Genomic DNA, 20,930 nt, shown 5'->3' on the forward strand with positions numbered 1-20,930 from the left:
ATTCGGCCACAACTTGACTTGACTAGAAGAAAAGTATGCATACAGTGATACAGTATTAGAGAAAAAACAAAAATTCTGATGAATTAGAGAGGTATGCATACAACATGACAAAGACCAAGACGTGGACTAGCTTTGCTTTAGACCATATACAATGGGAGTGGCCGGTAATTGGCCAACATGACAAATCCTGATGATTTTTGCCGATTGCGGAGTATGAGAGCCATGAGTCCTTGTATTTATATGCCAACACTAAAAAAACTCTCTAGATCTTAATGCTCGATGTGTTACCTGACCCACAATGTGCAGATATTATTAGTGTAATTGAGATAAATATTACAGCTGCAACTTCTGCCGTGCTGTGCATGGTGGGCTGTCCGAATCAACAAATTTTGGCCACACCTTGAGCGTCGGAAAAGTATGCATGACAAGACCCCAAGACGTGGGTTGTAGACCATACTCCCATATTGCAGTTGTGGTGGAACCCGAATAAAGATAAGCTGTCCTGTCCATTATCCTTTCCCTCTGCCATTTCTGACCAATATGGTTAAGCTTGTGCTGCTCATCCGAGGAGCTGCGCTACTGCTTTGTCTATTGATCTCCCAAACAACATCCACTCCCCATGTTCAAGTGAGTGCATCTGGAGCCTGCATCAGCAGCGAGCGAGATGCGCTTCTATCCTTCAAGGCAAGCCTCCTGGATCCTGCTGGCCGTCTCTCGTCATGGCAGGGTGAGGATTGTTGCCAATGGAAGGGAGTCCGCTGCAGCAACAGAACGGGCCATCTCATCAAGCTCAACCTCCGCAACATCGACATGGAAATGGAAGACTACATGGACAACATGGGCTACTACATGTACAACATGGACTACTACATGTACGACATGGGCTACATCAACATGTACGACTACAACTACCCGAACAGGAGCAAACCATTGAGCTTGTCGGCAGGCGAGATGAGCTCTTCTTTGGCTACTCTACAACACCTGAGGTATCTTGATCTGAGCTGGAATGACTTCAATGGCACAAGCATCCCTGTCTTCTTGTCTTCTCTCAAGAACCTAAGGTATCTCAACCTCTCGTCAGCACGATTCAGTGGGAGAATACCTTCCGAACTTGGCAATCTCTCAAAGTTGCAATATCTTGATCTCAGTTGGAATTATTATGGGAATAGGTCTTACATAGTGGATCTTGCATGGTTGCCACGTCTCTCTTTGTTGAGTCATCTTGACATGAGCTATGTGGATCTTAGCTCTGCAAGGGATTGGTTTCAGATGGTTAACATGCTTCCTTCTCTGAAAGTGCTTCGCTTGTCCGAGTGTGGACTCGATGGTACTATATCTGCTAGTACATCAATTTCCAACCTCACACATCTTGAGGTCCTTGATGTGTCTGATAACACCTTGAGAATACCTTCCCAATTTGGCAATCTCTCAAAGTTGCAATATCTCGATGTGAGTTTGAATTCTTATCCCAATGTAGATCATGCATGGTTGTCACGTCTCTCTTCGTTGAGCCATCTTGACATGAGTTATGTGGATCTTGGTTCTGCGAGGGATTGGTTTCAGAGTGTTAATATGCTTCCTTCTCTTAAAGTTCTTGGCTTGTCCGGTTGTGGACTCAACAGCACCATGTCTGCTAGTATATCACTTTCCAACCTCACACATCTCGAAGTCCTTGATATGTCTGGTAACAACTTCTATACTTCACTCAAGCATGCATGGTTTTGGAATCTCAAAAGCCTTAAGGAGCTTTACCTCTCCTATTCCAGCTGGATAGGGTCTATTCCTAGTGATTTGGCAAACATGACGGCCCTTCAAGTCATAGATTTAAGTGGGAATCAGCTCGTGGGTTTGATACCAGAAAAACTGGGAAATTTGTGCAATTTGACCAGAATGAGGTTCAGTCGTAACAACATAGGTTCAAGCATAGGGGAGTTCATGAGGCGATTACCAAAGTGCTCATGGAATACATTGCAGGAATTTTCGGTGCAGGATGCAAATATGACCGGGAATCTACCCAGTTGGATTGGTAACATGACCAATCTCAGTGTCCTTCGAGCATCTCAAAACATGTTGACTGGCCCTCTACCTGTAGGAGTTGGAACACTGAGTAGTTTGAAATGGCTGAACCTCAGGAACAATAACTTCAGTGGTGTGCTCTTGAAAGAACAATTTTCAAATTTAGGTAAATTAGAGCTTTTGGGCCTCAGCCACAATAACTTCAGCGGTGTGCTATTGAAAGAACAATTTGCTGGTTTAGGCAACTTAAAGGTTTTGGAGCTTAGCTACAATAGCTTCAATAGTGTGAAAGAACAATTTGCAAGCTTAGGAAAATTAGAGCATTTGGACCTTAGCCACAATAACTTGAGCGGTGTGCTATTGAAAGAACATTTTGCTGGTTTAGGCAACTTAAAGGTTTTGGATCTCAGCTACAATAACTTCAACAGTGTGAAAGAACAATTTGCAAGCTTAGGCAAATTAGAGAATTTGAACCTCAGCCACAATAACTTCAACAGTGTGAAAGAACATTTTGCAAGTTTCGGAAACTTAAAGCTTTTGGATCTCAGCTACAACAAATTCAGTGGTGTGCTCTTCAATGAAGATTTTGCAAGTCTAGGTAACATGGAGCATTTGGACCTCAGCTATAATAACTTCAGTGATTTTCTCTTGAAAGAACACTCAGAAAGCTCAAGTAATATAAAGCATCTGGATCTTAGCCATAATAAACTAGATAGTGTGCTCGTGGAGAAGCATTTTGCAGGCCTATTGAATTTAGAGTATCTGGACTTGTCGTACAATTCTTTGAGATTTGCTATCAACCAAAAATGGGTTCCAACATTTAGATTAAAGGTTGCGAAATTCCAATCATGCAAACTGGGGCCCATTTTTCCAGAGTGGCTGAAATGGCAATCTGATATTGATGTTCTTGTTCTCAGTGATTCAAATCTAGATGATGTTATTCCTGATTGGTTTTGGGTAACATTTTCCCGAGCTTCAACCTTGCAAGCATCAGGAAACAAATTGCGTGGCTCATTACCGACAAATCTACAACACATGTCAGCTGAGTATATACATCTTGGGTCCAATACGTTGACAGGTCAAGTTCCAAAGTTGCCTATACATATAAGCCGACTGGACCTATCTTCAAACTCTTTATCCGGGTCGTTGCCATCTGAGTTGTATGCTCCTGCACTCGAAGACTTGATGCTTGCAAATAATCAACTCACAGGCACCATCCCATTGTCTATATTCCAATTGACTTTTCTGTATAGGTTGGACCTATCAGGAAACCATTTAGAAGGAGATATTATGCAGTGTTGGAAGGAATCTGATGCAAACTCTACAAGTCAATTTGGTTGGGACTTGTTCAGCTTAGCCCTAAATAACAACAATCTGACTGGTCAATTCCCTAAATTTCTTGCAAGGTCATCAAAATTGATGTTCCTTGACCTTTCTTACAATAGGTTATTTGGAGGATTGCCAGAATGGTTGCCAGAAAAAATCCCACAGTTGAAAATATTAAGAGTGAGATCAAATATGTTCAGTGGTCATATTCCTCAGAGTTTCACTTCCCTTCGCCATCTTCACTATTTGGACATAGCGCACAACGACATGTCAGGAAGCATACCTTGGTCTTTGTCAAACTTGAAGGCAATGAAGGCAGGGGTTTCACAGGACACAAAGGATTACTACTATGAAGAGAGCATCCCAGTAATCATGAAGGACCAAAAGCGTGACTACACCTTCGCGATCTACAATCTACTGGTAATTCTTGATTTGTCAAGTAATAGTTTGGCAGGACAAGTTCCAGAGGAGATAACTCTACTCCTTGGACTTACCAGCCTGAACTTGTCAAATAATCAGTTCATAGGAACGATCCCAAACCAAGTTGGTGATTTGAAGCGGTTGGAGTCACTCGACCTATCCTTCAATGAGTTTTCTGGTGCAATACCATCAAGTTTGTCAGCTTTAACTTATTTGAGCCACTTGAACTTGTCATACAACAATCTGTCCGGTGCAATACCACCTGGACAACAGCTACAAACTCTTGGCAACCAGATGTATATCTACATCGGTAACCCTGGTCTTTGTGGAGATCCGGTTGGCAGGAACTGCTCAACACATGATGGAGAGCAAAGTGGCCTCGGAGATATAAATCATATGCCATCCGTTTATCTTGCCATGATTATGGGATTTGTGATGGGTCTGTGGACAGTTTTCTGCACCATGTTGATGAAGAGAACATGGAGGGCTGCCTTCTTCCAGTTTGTTGATATGATGTACGACATCGTTTATGTGCAAGTGGCTGTAAGGTGGGCTCACATGATGGAGAAAACTCAAGACGGTGCACCATGAAGTGCCCAACTCGACGACAAGCAAATTGTTTGTATCTAAATATTATTTGTATGTTCGCTCCATATCTCTATTTGTAACTCTAAAGGGGTCTTGGCTGGACGTATGTATTGTACTGATGTACTGGTATTTGTATGTTTGTACTATAAAAAATGAAGTGTATATGTCTGGGGATTATTTATGCTGAAGTCAGCCATTGTTCGCTCGTCGATGTGCACTGCATGGAGAAAGATACAGCCCCATATGGGTACTCTGTCTTTTTCGTGTTCTTCAGTTTGCGTTGTACATTCCAAAAGAGTAATAATTCATTGGCATAGCTAAAGAATTAGACCAGTTGGTCAATATGTGAACAGACTTGTTTGTAAGATATAGAAGATATATCTAGATTCAAGAGGCAAGAGGTAGAAAGCTTTGTTCATCATCAGTGCTTGTAGACTTACTCATGCTAATCTGAAACTGCCATTTGAGCAGACATTTTTTACTCAAGTCACCCATGCCCACCGAGGGTGTGTTTGCCAGCGAAGTGGAGAAGCTCAAGGCCGACCAGTTCAAGCCCCCGAAGCAGGTGATCCTGGAGCCCTTTGAGCACGAACACGCCTGCATCGTTGGTGGTTATAGGATGCCCAAAAAGTAAAAGTGAACTTAAGAAGAAAATAAGTGCCTGTGCTAGTTTCTGCTTTGTTATGTGCAAAATCAAGATGCGCGTTTACAGCAGCCAGCAGTCAACGGAAAGGAGTGACTCATGTTACAGCACCCAGGAACTGAAGCCAGTATATAATTTTTTCTGGTTCTCATGATGGACATGTAAAACAAGGAAAAAGATGTGAGCAAACTGTGTTCTAACAGGAGCACATCCCATAGTCAACACATCTTCAGGCATTAAACTTGTTTCCAGGGGAAATCATCAGCTACTAAATCTTCAGCCATTTAAACTCTGTTTCGGGGGAAACTCTAGATGAACTGCAGCAGACATTTGGCTCTTCGGCCTCATGCAAACTCACACATCCAAAAATGCACGAGCCTGCAAAACGAAACGAACTGAAAAATGCAAAACAATGCTGAAACAAGCAAACAAGCAAAAGCAGATGAATATATAAGGGTCTCTGTTTCAGCAAAGCAGCCCCCAGGATCAGCAGAGTGCGCGAGGTTTGGCCAGTCTGGTGACATTGACATGGCACATGGACAGAAATCAAGAACCACAAGGTGCTCCCAAAGTGTATAGATTGAAGGAACACCAACGCCTCGAATCAACTCCTCGGGCATCAGCTCCAAATCATCTCAAGAGAGAGATGCTCTGCTTTCACTCGTCATCTGGAAAAGGGGATTCTGAATCGAAAAATTCAGGTTGTTTACTGAATGAGGTTGTTCATGTTGTCTGTGATGCTAAGTCTGATCACAGAACTTAGCTTCTAGTATCAGTATCACACATCCAAAATACCTATTGCTGGTACAAAAACCCTTTGCGGTGTACATGACTTCCAAATTAATTCTCTCTCGAACACTACAGTACATTCAGTACAGTCACAAACATGCACGAGAACATCTGGAGAATACATGCTTTAAAGTGATGCAGAGTTTGAAGTTGGGGAGCACATCTGACTCTCGCCACCTGATGCGATGAAGCAACATCCGCCGCGGCAGAAATAACCGCCGGCCATGGCCAAGGAAGGTGGACTCACAGCGGGTACTACTCAAATCAAATCGATCGAAAGCTATTTATATTTTTTTTACCAAGTTCTATTAATTGAATCTAATACATTTCTGTACTACTCCTGCATCTGCATGAATCCACCACTAACAATAATGGTTGATCATTCAGGTAAAATATTCAAATACCGTAGGAGATTTCTATGAGCCGAAACGATGCCGTCCAATCTGTACAATCAAATCTGAAAGCAAAACCATTCTCGACTCGTTTGGCCCAATGATGGTATGGTATGTTCAAACGAGGTTCTCCAAGCCTTGAACTATTCTTTTTCCTCAGGATATTAAATACAACAGACACATTCCGGTGAGGTGTCTGTCTTTGCACATTGATGGTACTACTGTTTAAGATGTTTCTTTAAGCGAATAAAATGGTTGATATTTTTAAGCATAGAATTAACTAAGGTAAACGATTAGAGCCGGTGCGCCGGCCGAACGCTGGCCGGACGCGTCTACGCTGGCAACGGGGCCACACACCACCACTTAAGTATTCTTCTTAACTTCACGAGTCGCTCCTATCCATTCATTCTATGTTGTCCTTTCCTTATCTCCTCGCACGTCTTGTTCCCCTGCGGCTGCCTCCAGGATAGTTCGCCCGTGATGACCGCCATCAATCCACGCCAGCCTGCCCGTCGTCCATCCAGCGGCAGCCTCCCCGCAAATGGGTGCTATTTTGGGAGGCCGCCACCACGCGCGACATGGGAGGAGTGGAGGGAGGGAGGTCGTTGCCTGCGGCATCGATGAGATGCGGTGTCGGGGACCGGCCAGTGGATTTGCTTCAACTGGCGACGATGGTGGTGAGCGGCGACGGTGATGGCCGCCATGGATTTTTTGCGGCATCAATTTTTTTTTTGCTGGAACCTTCTTTCGTTTTTGCTACAAATTGAGAGAGATGATGCCATGTTGCTGCCATGATTTTTTTGCTACATCAGTTTTTTGCTGGAACCGCTTTTGTTTTTGCTGGAACCATCATTCGACTTTGCTACATTGGGCGAAGATGGTTGTTTGGCGGTGACGGCGGTGCCCGCCATGAACTTTTTGCTGGAACCTCTTCAGATTTTGCTGGAACTATTTTTCAATTTTGTTTTGATTTTCTTTTTGAAAATTTTATAAAAAATATTTGATTTTTTTTTTTCGATTTTCAATTTTTTGAATTATTTTAACCTCTAATCTCTAATCACCCCTCACCACTACTCAATTTAATATCTAATCTCTAATCACCCCTCATCATTCCAAATCATCTAACTTCCCGAACGATCAGCCATCCTCTCACTATTCTAGCCTGAGCACGCTTAACTTTCGAGTTCTATTCTCCCTCGTTTCCAAGTCTGCACTTGTTGTTTTCCTGACAAATGTAAGCTGTCAATCCTATTAACCCTCAGCAGTTTAGCTTGAGCATTAGGTCACACGTTTCACCGTTTGAGTTTGGAACTATTATTCTAAAAAACATTTAGTAACACTAATATTTCTTGAATAACTTTGACCACAGTTTGACCATAGTTTGACCACAGTTTGACCACAGTTTGACCAGATTTGACCAAAATTCAAAAAATTGAAATAATTATTTAGTAACACTAATATTCTTTAATAATTATGTAGCAACATTAATACTTCTTGAATAAGTAGTTTGACCATAGTTTGATCAGATTTAACCAAAATTAAAAAAACATAAATTAGAGCATATCTTTTTTTCCTTTTACAATTTTGTCATTTCAAAAATTGTCCTAAACCCTAAACCCGGGACTTAAAACGTCGGAAACTCTATGCTAAACAGTAAAAACTAAGGGTTTAAACCATAAAACCTAACCTAAACTCTGAAATCTAAACCCTAGCACTAAAGGCACAAAACGTCTAAAAAACGTCCAAAAACTCTATTTTCCCTTTGGAATCTTTTTGTTCTGCAAATTTTGATATATTATATATATTTTTCTGAATTAGGATGATTTAGTTATGATTTTTCCTTGAAAATTGCCATATAGTCCCGGTTTGTGTCTACAACCGGGACTATAGGTTAGACCTCTTTAGTGCCGGTTCGTGGCACGAACCGGTACTAAAGGTTGGCCCTTTAGTACCGGTTTGTGCCACAAACCGGGACTAAAGGGGCTCGTGGGCCCCGGTCTGACGCCAGCCTGCCACTACCCCTTTAGTACCGGTTCGTGCCACGAACTGGTACTAAAGGTTCAACACGAACCGGCGTTAATGCAAATCCGTTCGAACCGGCACAAATGGTACCATTAGTACCGGGCCAAAATCAAACCGGCACTAATGTGCTTCACGTTTGACCCTTTTTTCTACTAGTGTCCGGTTGAGCCGTTGCGGCGCTTACCTCAGCTGTGGCTACCAAGTCAATCACGACCGAGCAAGAATGGCGGAATACCAGCGACTAGGAAAAACGACGGACATAGCAGTGTTTTGCAAACCGACGAAATACCAGCGATATCCAAGTGTAAAGTGAAACCGGGTGTAAAAGTTACGTCGCAAAAACGACGATCCAAGTAGATCGCAGTGGTACTTTACACGTGTGGATGGCTGGAAAGCGGCAATCCAAGCGCAGCCTAAATAGGCGAGACAGCGGCCTATGACATCGACGTGCATTAAGTCTGCCCCGTTGTCGCCGTCACAACGGGCATGCACGGGATCGGTCGGACAACATCGCTGTCTTGATTCTTGGGTGGACGGATTCGCGTAAGAATACTCACATCAATGCTATACGTTCATGCGTTCAATGGTCATCCACGATCCACGCCAGCTACCTCCCTCCATAAAAAAATATAGAAGTGTTTAGATCACTACTTTAGTGACCTAAACGCTCTTATATCTCTACAGAGAGAGTATAATGGTAATTACGAACATGAAACGGCTTCATACAATTACGTGCTGCCTGTTGGCTGTTTAGTACCGATTTGTGCCACAAACCGGGACTAAAGGGGCTCGTGGGGCCCCGGCCTGACGCCAGCCTACCACCACTCCTTTAATATCGGTTCGTGGCACGAACCGGTGCTAAAGGTTCGCCACGAACCGGTACTAAAGAGCTCCTCCCGCCTAACCGCTGGAACCGGCACTAATGGACACATTAGTGCCGGTTCTGTTACAAACCGGGACTAATGTGTCTCACATTTGACCCTTTTTCTACTAGTGTACTGGCGGACATTTTTTATTGCCACATGCAAACCCGCAGGCGAGTACTTTTCGCGAGCTCGTCCCCGGGGTGTTGCGACCGGGACTGGCGCTACGGTCATCCACTAGTGCTGCCATCGTCGGTGATGGAGCTGCAAACCGCGGGGGGAAAATTGTTGCATGCGTGGATCCGACGAGGAATACATGAGACGACCATGGCAAGGCCGGTGACCAGCGACCGGCGGCCATGGCGAGCCACGGACGCTGCAGGCTATGGCAGATGCGCGGCGAGTGACGGGCAACACTGGCTGTGGACAGCGGCTATAGTCAACGATGCGTTTTTTCCTCTGTTTTTCTAAGGAAGAGGGGGTGAAGAAGTCACAGATCGTACGGTTTAAAATGAGCTAATCGTACGGCGTTGGTGTGATCGGCCCAAATCCTGGCCGGCGAACCGGCGCGTATTAGCGCCCATTAACTAAAGTAAATCCACTGACGACCGCGAGTCCCACTTCCGCCTGCCGTCGCCACACTTCCGCCTGCCGGCTTGGGAAGCGAGCCGGTGCTCTTCCTCCGCTTACGGCTGTCGACATCTCCCCTCATCTGCTGCTCACTTGACTGACCTTGAGCGAATTGATCACAAACTCTGCGGTGGAGCGAGCAGAGTCGCCGGCGTCAATGGATTTGGGAGAGGAAGGCAGTTGGGCCCCACGTTATACCAGCCCAGCCCAGCCCATCAGGCCCTCTAAAATGGCGGCCCAGATTCTGTGGATGACACGCACACGCCCGTCTCTGTTCACCTCTCCGCCGCCGTCGAGCTCTGCGGCTCCCAGCCTCGCCGCCGCGGCCAGGGAGAGTTGGGGAGGCATGCCAAGGGGCGGTGTTCCGGCTGCAGGCGAGCGGCCTGAGCCGCGCCGTCCATGGTGGGGCGGATGGGGAGCGACGCGCACCTCTGGGACGATCCTGACGACGCCTCCGCCCCGGCCCTCCTCGATCGTCTCAGTTCACCTTTCCTGGCAGCGCTCGGACTGATTTATGGTCAAGATTTGGCGGCATGGTCGCCGGAGGTGAAGAAGATCTTCTGTCTGTTTTGCATTTCATCCTGCCTGTGATGGGTTGCTGCCTCATAACATGCGACTACAATTACTGCTTCTTCAGTTAAATTCATGTTGCGCTCATTGCATATTAAGATCAAATGCAAATTTATGGATGCTTGAACTAAACCATGAATTTGCTGACACTGCATATTTGATATGTAAAAACAGAAACTTTTATTGTGATGCTGTGGACAGAGATCGTGCTACTGCATAATTTTGAAGAATTTGTGGCTAGATTAAACTGTATTTTAACCTCCGGTTTTATCCCGTGAAGCGTTTCATGAATTGATTGTGCAGATTATGTAGATGATGATGTTGTAGATTTGGAAATAGCAACAGAGCACCCAAATTTTGGATCTATTGACCATAGATAAACATTTTCTTTTCTTACATATTTGTGTGCTTCGGGGTTCAGCCTTCCTTATATTTCAGAGTGGTCGCAGCGTGCGAAATGGCCAATGGGAGAGGTGGCTAGAAGAGATATTGACCCTGAGGCAGAGCATCCTCTGTTCCCTCACATCAGGGGGTGCCGGCTCCGGTGGCTCGGCATCATCTCCTCAAAAACTGACAGACGGTGCTTCTTCGATGGCTGACAGACAGCTAGGCTGAGGCGTTGTCGAGGAAACCTGATGAACGGTGGCAGGTACAACAGGCCCCTACACGTGGATCTTACTGGCCATGCCACAAGCAAGGAACCACCCATGGCTTCTGTAAATATCTATGTGTTGTTGCCTAATTTTGTAATACTGGGAGCTTCCTCCCCTTCTGCCATTTCTGATTCCTGCCCCCTTTAGAATTTTTTTCAATCAACAAGCAAGCACGAGTATCATAATCTCTGTTCTCTCTTTTTGTTCCCAGCTTTTTTAATATCCTGATGCAATATTTTTTTTGCAGGATATTGAAAATTAACCAATGTGCCAAGCATATTGCTAAATTTGGTCAAGCAGCCTCACTGCAGATACAAACAAGGTGGGTTCACTGTAAGTAATCCTACAAATCTTCTGATTCTCTTTTGTTTGTGATCCTGCTATCTGTATTGTAAACTGTGTTTTTTGGTATTTCTGTTAGACGGTCCTATTAGTGGACTCTAGTCTAGAACTAAAGATTTAGGTAGTCTTCATTGAACTCAAAAGCTACATACACACCAAAGCATGCATCAGAGAATAGGATTCTTCTCAATCCCTTTCTTTCCCAGAGGAAGTTCACATTCTTTCCTTCTCATGGTTCCTTTCCTTTTTCCTTTACAGCTAGAAAGACCTGAGATTCTTTTCTTGACCCTTGCCTGCTGGTAAAGCTAAAGCTAACGTGTTGTGCTGAGTGCATTACCACAATTAAGCAAGGAGATGATCCCTTTCCATCTCGGTGGAGCATGCATCGTGTCATAAATAACATATGGCCATGCATGAGCTGGTAACTGCGTCATTTCTGGCACTTGTCGCTGTTCTCACCTCCTCTAGTTGGCATACTCTACAACTTGAGAGAGAAAAAGTGTGAAGACGAACAACATGGCGCATGTAGCCGGTTTGCTCGCCTCGGCTGTTGTCTCAGCGGTGGGCAATAAACTAGGTTCTGCCATTGGGGATGAGGTCACGATGCTGTGGAACTTCAAGGACGACCTCAAGGACTTGAAGGACACATTGCAGTACATGGAGGCGGCGCTCAAGGATGCTGAGAGGCGGTCTGTCTCGGAGGAGTTGGTGCGGCTGTGGCTCAACCAGCTCAAGAACGCTGCCTACGACATCTCTTACATGCTCGATGAGTTCCAAGCTAACAGTGAACCAGCCTCCAGAAAGGTATACATATGCCGCCCTTGCCTTATCTCAATCGATTTTTGGTTAATTAATATTCCTAGCTAGTACAGAGTTTGTTGCTTTGGTCAAATAATTTGACTATTAATTATATTATTGTCCACAAAACCATGCTTGATCAGTGGTGCAGGATTAGTGAAATTACGGTGTTGGGGAGGCCCAGTTAGAGAAATCTACTGTTCATGTGTTTATTAGGAACAAATCTAATTAATTGCAACGTTTCAAGCTTGAAATTTGTTGGCGCCCTTCTAAAAATTAAAGCCATAGGTGTACAAGAGGCATTTAGCCTACTTAAGGCCATGCTTGTTTCCGATTTTGGGACCAGATTCAACTTTGCCAGTGAAGCCGAATCTGGAATCTGGAATCTGAAACAAATAGCTATTTGGAATCAGCTTTGCCAATGAAGCTGAATCTGGATTTGGGCCGTTTTTAGTGCAATTTCTTGAAGCACCTCAAAGTGTACTTCGATGGTGAAGTTGATTCGCACAATTGGCTTCGCCAATAAAGCGAATCCAAATGTGATTAAAATCCAAGCGAAACAGAAACAAACAGGGCCTAAATCTGGTGTACAAATCCCGGCCGTGAAACTAAGTATATAAGAATAAAAAATTGTACTACAAGGGAAGCTATGTTTTACATCCGTCCAAAACAAGCAGCATGTAGACTGGGTAGAGGTATCAAAAATAGTACATCATATTAAAGCTGGGTGTAATTGCTCCCAGGTTTTATATTATATCATAATCACTTTTTGAAATTCCTTATAGATGATTGGGAAGTTGGACTGTTTTGCTATTGCACCCAATATTACCATGGCTTATAAGATGAAGAAGATGAGAGGTCAACTGAGGAAGATCAAAGAGGACCACGAGAGTTTCAAATTCACACATGATAACTCCAGCCTAATTAGTGTGCACCAGTTTCCTGATCCACGGGAAACAACATCATATGTGATTGAATCACTCATCATAGGGAGAGAAAAAGACAGGATGAATGTTCTTTCTTTGTTATCCACAAGCAGCAACAAAGAAGATATCACAATTCTTCCTATCTGCGGGCTTGGAGGCATAGGAAAGACAACATTGGCACAACTGGTCTTCAATGATGCTCAGTTCAAAGAGTATGATCATCGGGTATGGGTCTATGTATCCCAAGTGTTTGACATGAAAAAAATAGGGAACTCCATAATTTCTCAAGTAGAAAAGGGAAGCCAGAATCTAGATACAAGGCAGTTAATAAATCAACATCTTAAACATTTACTTCAAGATAAGAAGACACTAATTGTTTTAGATGACCTATGGGAGACAGATTCCTCCCAACTGAATCAACTCAAGCTTATGTTGAATGGAAGCTCCAAGATGAGGGTCTTAGTCACAACACGCAGCATAGACATTGCAAGAAAAATTTGTACTGTTGAACCATACATGTTAGATCTCTTGGACAATGACATGTGCTGGAGAATAATCAAGCAAAATAGTGGCTCTGAATCTAGAGCTGATAAAGCGCAAGTTGAACCAATTGGACAGGCGATTGCAAAGAAATGTGGAGGTTTGCCATTAGCAGCTCAAGCACTTGGATTCTTGCTATCTGGAATGAATCTTAGTGACTGGGAAGCAATGTGCAATAGTGATATTTGGGATGAACCATTTTCTGATAGTACAGTGTTACCGTCCTTGAAGTTAAGTTACAATACTCTTACACCATATCTGAGGTTATGCTTTGCCTATTGTGGTATCTTCCATAAAGGTCACAATATAAGTAAAGATGACCTTATCTATCAATGGATCGCTCTTGGTTTCATCGAGCCATCTAATACCTTTTCAGCCATACAACTTGGCGAGAAGTATGTTAGGCAATTCCTGGGGATGTCTTTCCTTCAGCATTCAAAACTGCCCAAGGTGAGTTACTACGGCATACTACCTGTACATTATAGAATAAAGAATATTCTTTTTTACTCAATTATCAAATGGCATGCAACAGTTACTGTGCAGAAGCATACATACATCTTATATATGTTGACAGTTTGGTACATTAATCCATGTATATGTTTTGCCCTCTAAAAATTGCCCCCAAGTGTGGGGGGCATATATGGACCTGCCTCGAGTAAAAATAAAAGTAGCTCCTTCATCCATCCTGTTGTAGTGTACCCTTGTCAAAAGCCAGCCCATTTGGATCACTGCTCATACAGTTAACGCATAGTGTTGTATTTTGTTTGTCTTATCAAATCCAGTCTATATTTGGCTGGACAACAATTTTCCCTAAAAATATGTAACACGTGCAAGATGGAATTAATTAATTAAGAGTCTTGAATATGTGTCAGTAAAGTGCACTGTTGCACCCTAAAGTTCTGTCATTCCTTTAGTAAATCCTTTCCCCTGCTCTCCGAGAGAATATGTATTTCAGTTCCCAGTTCTATAACTCTAAACACATCTGCATTTGCACCACAACCACTTTCTCCACTTACGGCTTGCTGAGTTGAGCATATTAATCTTTTTCTAAAAGCATCATGTCACGTCATTTATATAAACAATACCATTCTCTTGACAATTTTTCTGGAGGAATTAATGCTATTTTTTGTTTCAGTCATTTGCAAAAACAATCTTCACCATGCACGATCTGGTGCATGATCTTGCAAGATCGGTCATTGCTGAAGAGTTGGCTGTCTTTGATGCTGAAATAGCGAGCAATGCTAGAACAAAAGAATACTGCCGCTATGCATCTCTTACAAATTGCAACATTTCAGATTACATCAAGGCAAGGAAGATGTCAACTATTTTCCCACCTAAGTTAAGGGCGATGCATTTTTCGGATTGTGAATTCCATGGTGGTGCATTTTCATTTCCGAAGTGCTTGCATGTCTTGGATCTATCTGGATGCTCCATCAAAGAGTTTCCAAGCGCTCTAGGGCAACTGAAGCAATTGGAGTTTCTTATTGCTCCGGAGCTGCAAGATCGACAGTTTCCACAGAGTATAACTCGGCTCTCAAAATTACATTACCTGAACCTCAATGGATCACGTGAAATTTCAGAAATACCAAGCTCGCTTGGCAAACTTGGGAGTCTAGCACATCTTGACTTATCTAATTGTACCAGTATCAAAGTCATACCAGAGACTCTTGGAAGCCTCAGAAACCTTCAGACACTGGACCTCAAAGGGTGTGAAAAACTAAAGTGCCTTCCAGAGAACCTTGGAAGCCTCAAAAACCTTCAAACACTCAACCTCTCTGGCTGCGATAGACTAAAGTCCCTTCCAGAGAGCCTTGGAAGCCTTGAAAACCTTAAAAAAACTAGACCTCTCAGGGTGCTATAGACTAGGGTCCTCTAGACGAGATCCCCTTCCAGAGAGTCTTGGAAACCTCAAAAACCTTCAAACTCTGGACCTTTCAGCATGTTATTCCCTAAGGTCCCTACCAAAGAGCCTTGGAAGCCTAAAAAACCTTCAAAAACTGAACCTCGCAAGGTGTGAAAGACTAGAGTCCATTCCAGAGAGCCTTGGAAGCCTAAAAAACCTTCAAACGCTCAACATCTTTCATTGCCAGAAACTGGAGTCCCTTCCAGAGAGCCTTGGAAGCCTCAAAAACCTTCAAACACTAGACCTCTCACGTTGCTATGAACTAAGATCCCTTCCGGAGAGCCTTGGAGGCCTCAAAAACCTTCAAACACTCAACCTCTTTCGGTGCGCGGAACTAGAGTACCTTCCAGAGAGCGTTGGAAGCCTCGAAAACCTTCAAACACTCGACCTCTCAAACTCCTGGAAACCAGGGTCCCTTCCAGAGAACCTTGAAAGCCTCAAAAACCTTCAAACACTCAGCCTCTCATCCTGCTATAAACTTAAGTCCCTTCCGGAGAGCCTTGAAAACCTGACTATAATCCTGAGAGATCGTAGATGAGCTTAAGGTTATGGATATGAGAGCATCGTCAAGTAATGGCCACAGCGTATACAACAACTCACCAGTCCCCTGGTGTTACATAAATGCGGACAGCGGTGAACTGAGGGTGTTGTGTGAACCAGACTTGCCCGCATCAAAAACATTGTAAGTGCTCTACCAAGCTTTACTATCTAAAAGCAGCCTACTAATTAAGCTTTCTTCACACCGCACGCGACGCACATATGTTGTGCTGTTTCATACAGTGGCTTGTAATTTCAAATAAAACTAATACGCACGCTAACAGATGCTTAACCTATCCATTCTACAGGGAACTACAGAAGCACATGCACTCCATGATCAATCAGCTGCAGTGGTGGATTATGCCTTCTCCAGGAAAGCAAAAAAGCTTCATGGAGCCGTCCAAAGATGATGTCTAATTAAGCTCTCCACATCGTGACTTGAGTTCTTTATTTAGTACTATATCCGGTCATAATCCCATGTTCATTCATAGACTTTATATACTAGTACTACGTACACCGGAGAAAATGTACTAGATTGGTCGAGAAACTATAGTATATATGGTGTGGCAGTTGTGCCGTGAGCGTTCAAAACTGAAGGAACGCTTGCCAGTTTCCATCAATTAATGCTTATATAATCACGTCATGTGTGCTGGCTTCTTTAATGCTTAGAGAGACTAATCGCATGGAAAGCTAGAGTGATGAAAAAGCCGTTGGGTTTCTTTGGTGCCGTTTGAGGACATGCATTCATTTGCCTGTTTTGCACATTCCCTGCCTGTGCTGTGGTCTCCTCTTTCGTCCGTCACGGTCGGCAGTTATTTCAATGTGATTTTGCTTTCCTCGCATATGCCTGACATGCCGGTGGCAAGACTCCCCTGACCTGGAATGGTTGTATCACATTTTGTTTGTGTTTAAAGCATTCATCACATTTATTTCATGGTTTAGGGTCCGCGCAACATCATGTGATGTATTGAAAAAAGGGTCGAGCACCAGATGCATACTCTTTGATTTGCCAGTTTTGCTGGAGTCCAAATCTTCAAGCATTTTCCCCTAAAAAACCATTCAAGCATTTTGCCTGTGATGTGACCAATGGTCAGTTCTGTTCGGCGCCGCTGGCTACACCGGAGAACAGATTACTTGTCACTTACTTCCATGGTTACCACAATACTTATAAATTCTCTTCAACTTTTTTTTACACAGATTAATTGACCAAAAGTTCTAAGCTGTCTTTAGACTGCATGCTATGTACATATGTCGTTATTTTTTGTACGGTGGCCCGGAATTTCAAACAAAACTAAAACGCTCACTAACCAGATGTTGAAGTGGGCCGGCCCTGAGGGGGGGGGGGGGGGGGGGGGGGGGGGGCAGAGGGGGCGGCCGCCCCGGGCCCCAAACTTGAGGGGCCCCGATCAGGTATGTAGAGGTAGGCTTGGGTCTGCCATCGGCCAGAAAAAAAGTCAATGGATGGGCTTCACGCTGTGCAAGCAGGCAACTCACACACAGGCCGATCCCAGTGATCGATTTGTTTCGCTACAAAATGCGATCGATTCTTTACTTCACGTAGAAAAATAAGAAGGCCATCGATCCGGCGACTCCTCACCCCTTTCTATCGCAGCAATTCGCAACCTAGGCCGCCGCCGCCGTGCCCTGCTAATTTTCTGCCGCCTCCTGCTAATTTTCTTCCTAGTTTGCCGCCGCCGCCACCAATTTCAATTGCCGAGGCCCCCATCGTCACGCCGTTTGCCTGCTCCTCCGTCTCCAGATTCTCTAGGCGTAGTATGGGTAGCCACACACATTAACGCACATCACCAAAGCATGTCATATTGCTGTTCCTAAGATGCATATCCGTGCTATATTGATGCGTGTTTTTTGTTCAGCGTCGTCCAGACTCTCGAGATGTCATACCGTCATCGCCGAGCGTCCAATCAGGCAATCACAGAGGTATACGATATTATCATTCTCTATGCTTGTTCTGCTAATTTATTTATACGTACATGATACATGGTGCATGGCTTGGATTGTTCAACCTTTGATGCAATTTTCTTGGCCTGCTATTATTCAGCTACCCCTTTTTTTGGCATGAGTCGATTTTTCCGCCGTCCCACCAAGTCCGATATGTCCTCTCGTAATGGCCGACCGCCGTCCACCACTACCCTTAGATGTTGCACTGCCGCGTCTTCCTGCCCAAGTGACTTCCTCCACCGCCGGGATGCCACCTCTGCAACCATCACTCTAGTGACTCCTCTGGCATCGGTGACCCCATGACACTCGCAAATATCCACCTTCGACTCCCCGCCACTGGTGATACCGAGGGTCTCGCTGGGGTGCCGTATGCCACCTCACCTTTTTCTCTAGGAAAATAAATCAACGTCGTTGACATTTAGCAGAAGTACTTCCTCTGGAGTCAAACTCCGTAAAGTTTGTCCATATTAGATTAACAAATATCGACATTTATAGAATATGAAAATTAAACATCTAATGACAGACATGGAGGCATGATGTTTATGTTAATTTGTGTCATTGTCATGATGTTTACGTTAAGGGGCCCCGAGTTTCGTTTCCGCCCCGGGCCCCCAAAATCTCAGGACCGGCCCTGTGTTGAACCCATCCATTCTACAGGGAACAGCAGAACCACACACGCGCCATGATCGTCAGCTGAAACGACGGAGTGCGGCTTCTCTAGAAAAGCAAGGAATCTTCACAGAGCCATCCAACGATGAGGTCTAGCTCGCGCATGGTGACTTGGGTTCTTTATAGTACTCTTATATGTTCTGCTGTGAGCACTCAAAAGTGAAGGAACGCTCACCAGTTTCCATCAAGCTGTAAGATCAACAACGAAAGAATAAAATTCTAGAAGAGACAGATGCAGATACTTGTGTTAAACAACGTGACAAGTTGTATGCGCCCGAAGGCTGACTACCGAAGGTTGTAGTTCAGGATAGACTAGGAGTTTGTTATAGTTTATATTCTTGTTATCTTGAATGTCTATCTCTAGTCTATCCCTTGTTCTCCAAGATTGTAATCCCAACAACTTTGTACGCTATCAGGGAGGTCGCGACCCTACCTATAAACACGAAGCCGTCGGCCCTGGCAAAGGCACGACGTTCCCAGCCTTTCTCACATGGTAATCAAAGCCTAACTCTTCCATCCATCTAGCCCTAGCCCTCCATCGCACAAGCCTTCGCCATGGCATCCTCCAGCTCATCCAACTCCACCCTTACCGGCCAAATTACTGAGAAGCTCACCCGCACAAACTTCATCCTCTGGCGCACACAGATCACGCCGCAGCTCAGAGGCGCGGGCGTCTATGGCTACGTTGACGGCAGCACGCCGGAACCAGCCAAGACAGTTGTCACCAAGGACAAGGACGGGAAGGAGACGGCCGCACCAAACCCCCTTCATCCGATCTGGTTCCGAGAAGATCAACAGGTACTTGGTTATCTTCTGAACAATCTGTCCAAGGAAGTACTCGTGCAGGTGACCTCGATCTGCCATGCACACGAGCTCTGGACAGTGCTGGCGAACATGTTTTCGTCCCAGTCGCTGTCGCGCATCAACAACATCCGCGTCGCCCTTGCGAACGCACAGAAGGGAAACCACTCCGTTGCGGCCTTCTTCGCGCACATGCGCTCCCTCGCCGATGAGCTTGCTGCTGCAGGCAAGCCACTCGGCGACGACGAGCTCATCTCCTACATCACGGCCGGCCTCGACATGGAGTACCAACCCCTCGTCTCCGCCCTCGACGCCCGAACTCAGCCTGTCACCCTTGATGAATTGTATGCTCAGATGAGCAACTTCGATCAAAGGGTGGCGCTGTTCCAGGGCACAAACTCTGGTGGTGGCGGCTTCAAGTCCTCTGCTAACGCCGCTGTGCGTGGCCGAGGTGGTGGATCACGCTACCGCGGGCCAACCCGCGGCAGAGGAAACAACAGCAACAACACCCGCGGCAACCGCGGTGATCGCGGTGACCGTGGCGACCGCGGCGACTCTCGCGGCAGTGGTGGCCGGCCCTCCTACACCAACAATAGGGGCGGCCGCCGCAACTCCTCCAACAAGCGCCCCGACGCCGTACGTTGTCAGATCTGTGGAAAACCCGGCCACACAGCCAAAGACTGTTGGTACAGGTTCGATGACGACGGTGACTCATCCTCGGATGAGAAGGTGGCCAGGGCAGCTGATGGCTCATATGGAGTAGACACAAACTGGTATGTGGATAGCGGTGCAACCAACCACATCATCGGTGAACTCGAGAAGGTGACCATGCGTGAGAAATACCGCGGCAAAGACCACATCCACACTGCCAGTGGAGAAGGTATGAAGATTCGTCACGTTGGTCACTCAATTATTAATACCCCTCATAGGAAAATTCATCTTCGAAAAATCTTGCATGTCCCTAGTGCTCATAAAAACCTTCTCTCCGTTCATCGTATTGCTATTGATAATCATGTCTTCCTTGAGTTTCACCCCTTCTATTTTTTGATCAAGGATCAGGCAACGAAGAAGGTGCTTTATCGAGGTAGATGCGTTCGTGGGCTCTACCCTTTGATTCCGGAGATTAGAAGGTTCAATAAACAAGTTTTCAGTGCCACCAAGCTATCTTTAACACGGTGGCACGATCGATTAGGGCATGCAACTTTTCCTTTAGTTAAACGTTTGCTTAGGAAAAATAAACTCTCATATGTTGGAGAGCACAATGTCGAAACAATTTGTGATTCATGTCAGAAAGCTAAAAGTCATCAGTTGCCGTATTCTATTTCCACTAGTATTTCTACCAAGCCTTTACAACTCATTTTTTCTGATGTTTGGGGACCTGCCCCAGCGTCTGTTGGTAGACATACATACTACGTGAGTTTCATTGATGATTTTAGCAAATTCTCTTGGATCTATCTTCTTAAGAAGAGATCCGACGTGTTTCAAGTCTTTCTCAATTTCCAAGCTCTCGTTGAAAGCAAGTTTGACACCAAAATCATCGCCC

At 44.8% G+C, this 20,930-nt stretch overlaps 2 protein-coding genes, 1 long non-coding RNA gene and 1 pseudogene across 5 annotated transcripts; all 4 read left to right on the plus strand.

The window, feature by feature from the left end:
- The first annotated feature begins 460 nt into the window (after positions 1-460).
- LOC123139922 (receptor-like protein EIX2) lies at positions 461-4,517 on the plus strand. The gene has a single exon (XM_044559634.1). The coding sequence runs from the start codon at positions 541-543 to the stop codon at positions 4,351-4,353; it is 3,813 nt and encodes a 1,270-aa protein (XP_044415569.1). The 5' UTR covers positions 461-540; the 3' UTR covers positions 4,354-4,517.
- A 5,286-nt stretch (positions 4,518-9,803) lies between these two features.
- LOC123139923 (disease resistance protein RGA2) lies at positions 9,804-15,623 on the plus strand. Of its 3 annotated transcripts, none has more exons than XM_044559637.1 (6): positions 9,804-10,235; positions 10,698-10,908; positions 11,160-11,234; positions 11,513-12,058; positions 12,838-13,968; positions 14,654-15,623. In XM_044559637.1, the coding sequence occupies exons 4-6, from the start codon at positions 11,771-11,773 to the stop codon at positions 15,377-15,379; spliced, it is 2,145 nt and encodes a 714-aa protein (XP_044415572.1). In that variant the 5' UTR covers positions 9,804-10,235; positions 10,698-10,908; positions 11,160-11,234; positions 11,513-11,770; the 3' UTR covers positions 15,380-15,623. The 3 variants fall into 3 exon arrangements, with proteins under 3 accessions (XP_044415572.1, XP_044415571.1, XP_044415570.1); XM_044559636.1 differs by having other exon boundaries at positions 10,709-10,908; XM_044559635.1 differs by lacking the exon at positions 9,804-10,235 and having other exon boundaries at positions 10,363-10,908.
- A 443-nt stretch (positions 15,624-16,066) lies between these two features.
- Positions 16,067-18,820, plus strand: LOC123139927 (uncharacterized). The gene is made up of 3 exons (XR_006469701.1): positions 16,067-16,103; positions 16,267-16,369; positions 18,575-18,820. It is a non-coding gene; the product is annotated as an uncharacterized lncRNA (long non-coding RNA).
- A 798-nt stretch (positions 18,821-19,618) lies between these two features.
- On the plus strand, positions 19,619-19,757 carry LOC123140371 (uncharacterized; annotated as a pseudogene).
- Positions 19,758-20,930: the final 1,173 nt, after the last annotated feature.

This window comes from Triticum aestivum, chromosome 6B (genome assembly GCF_018294505.1).
Source record: "Triticum aestivum cultivar Chinese Spring chromosome 6B, IWGSC CS RefSeq v2.1, whole genome shotgun sequence".
Taxonomy (NCBI): domain Eukaryota; kingdom Viridiplantae; phylum Streptophyta; class Magnoliopsida; order Poales; family Poaceae; genus Triticum; species Triticum aestivum.

Coding starts and splice junctions, on each gene's coding strand:
- LOC123139922 (XM_044559634.1), top strand. CDS start 541: ATGGTTAAGCTTGTGCTGCTCATCCGAGGAGCTGCGCTACTGCTTTGT.
- LOC123139923 (XM_044559637.1), top strand. CDS start 11,771: ATGGCGCATGTAGCCGGTTTGCTCGCCTCGGCTGTTGTCTCAGCGGTG. Junction 12,059..12,837: donor GTGAACCAGCCTCCAGAAAG/GTATACATATGC, acceptor AATTCCTTATAG/ATGATTGGGAAGTTGGACTG. Junction 13,969..14,653: donor AGCATTCAAAACTGCCCAAG/GTGAGTTACTAC, acceptor TTTTTGTTTCAG/TCATTTGCAAAAACAATCTT.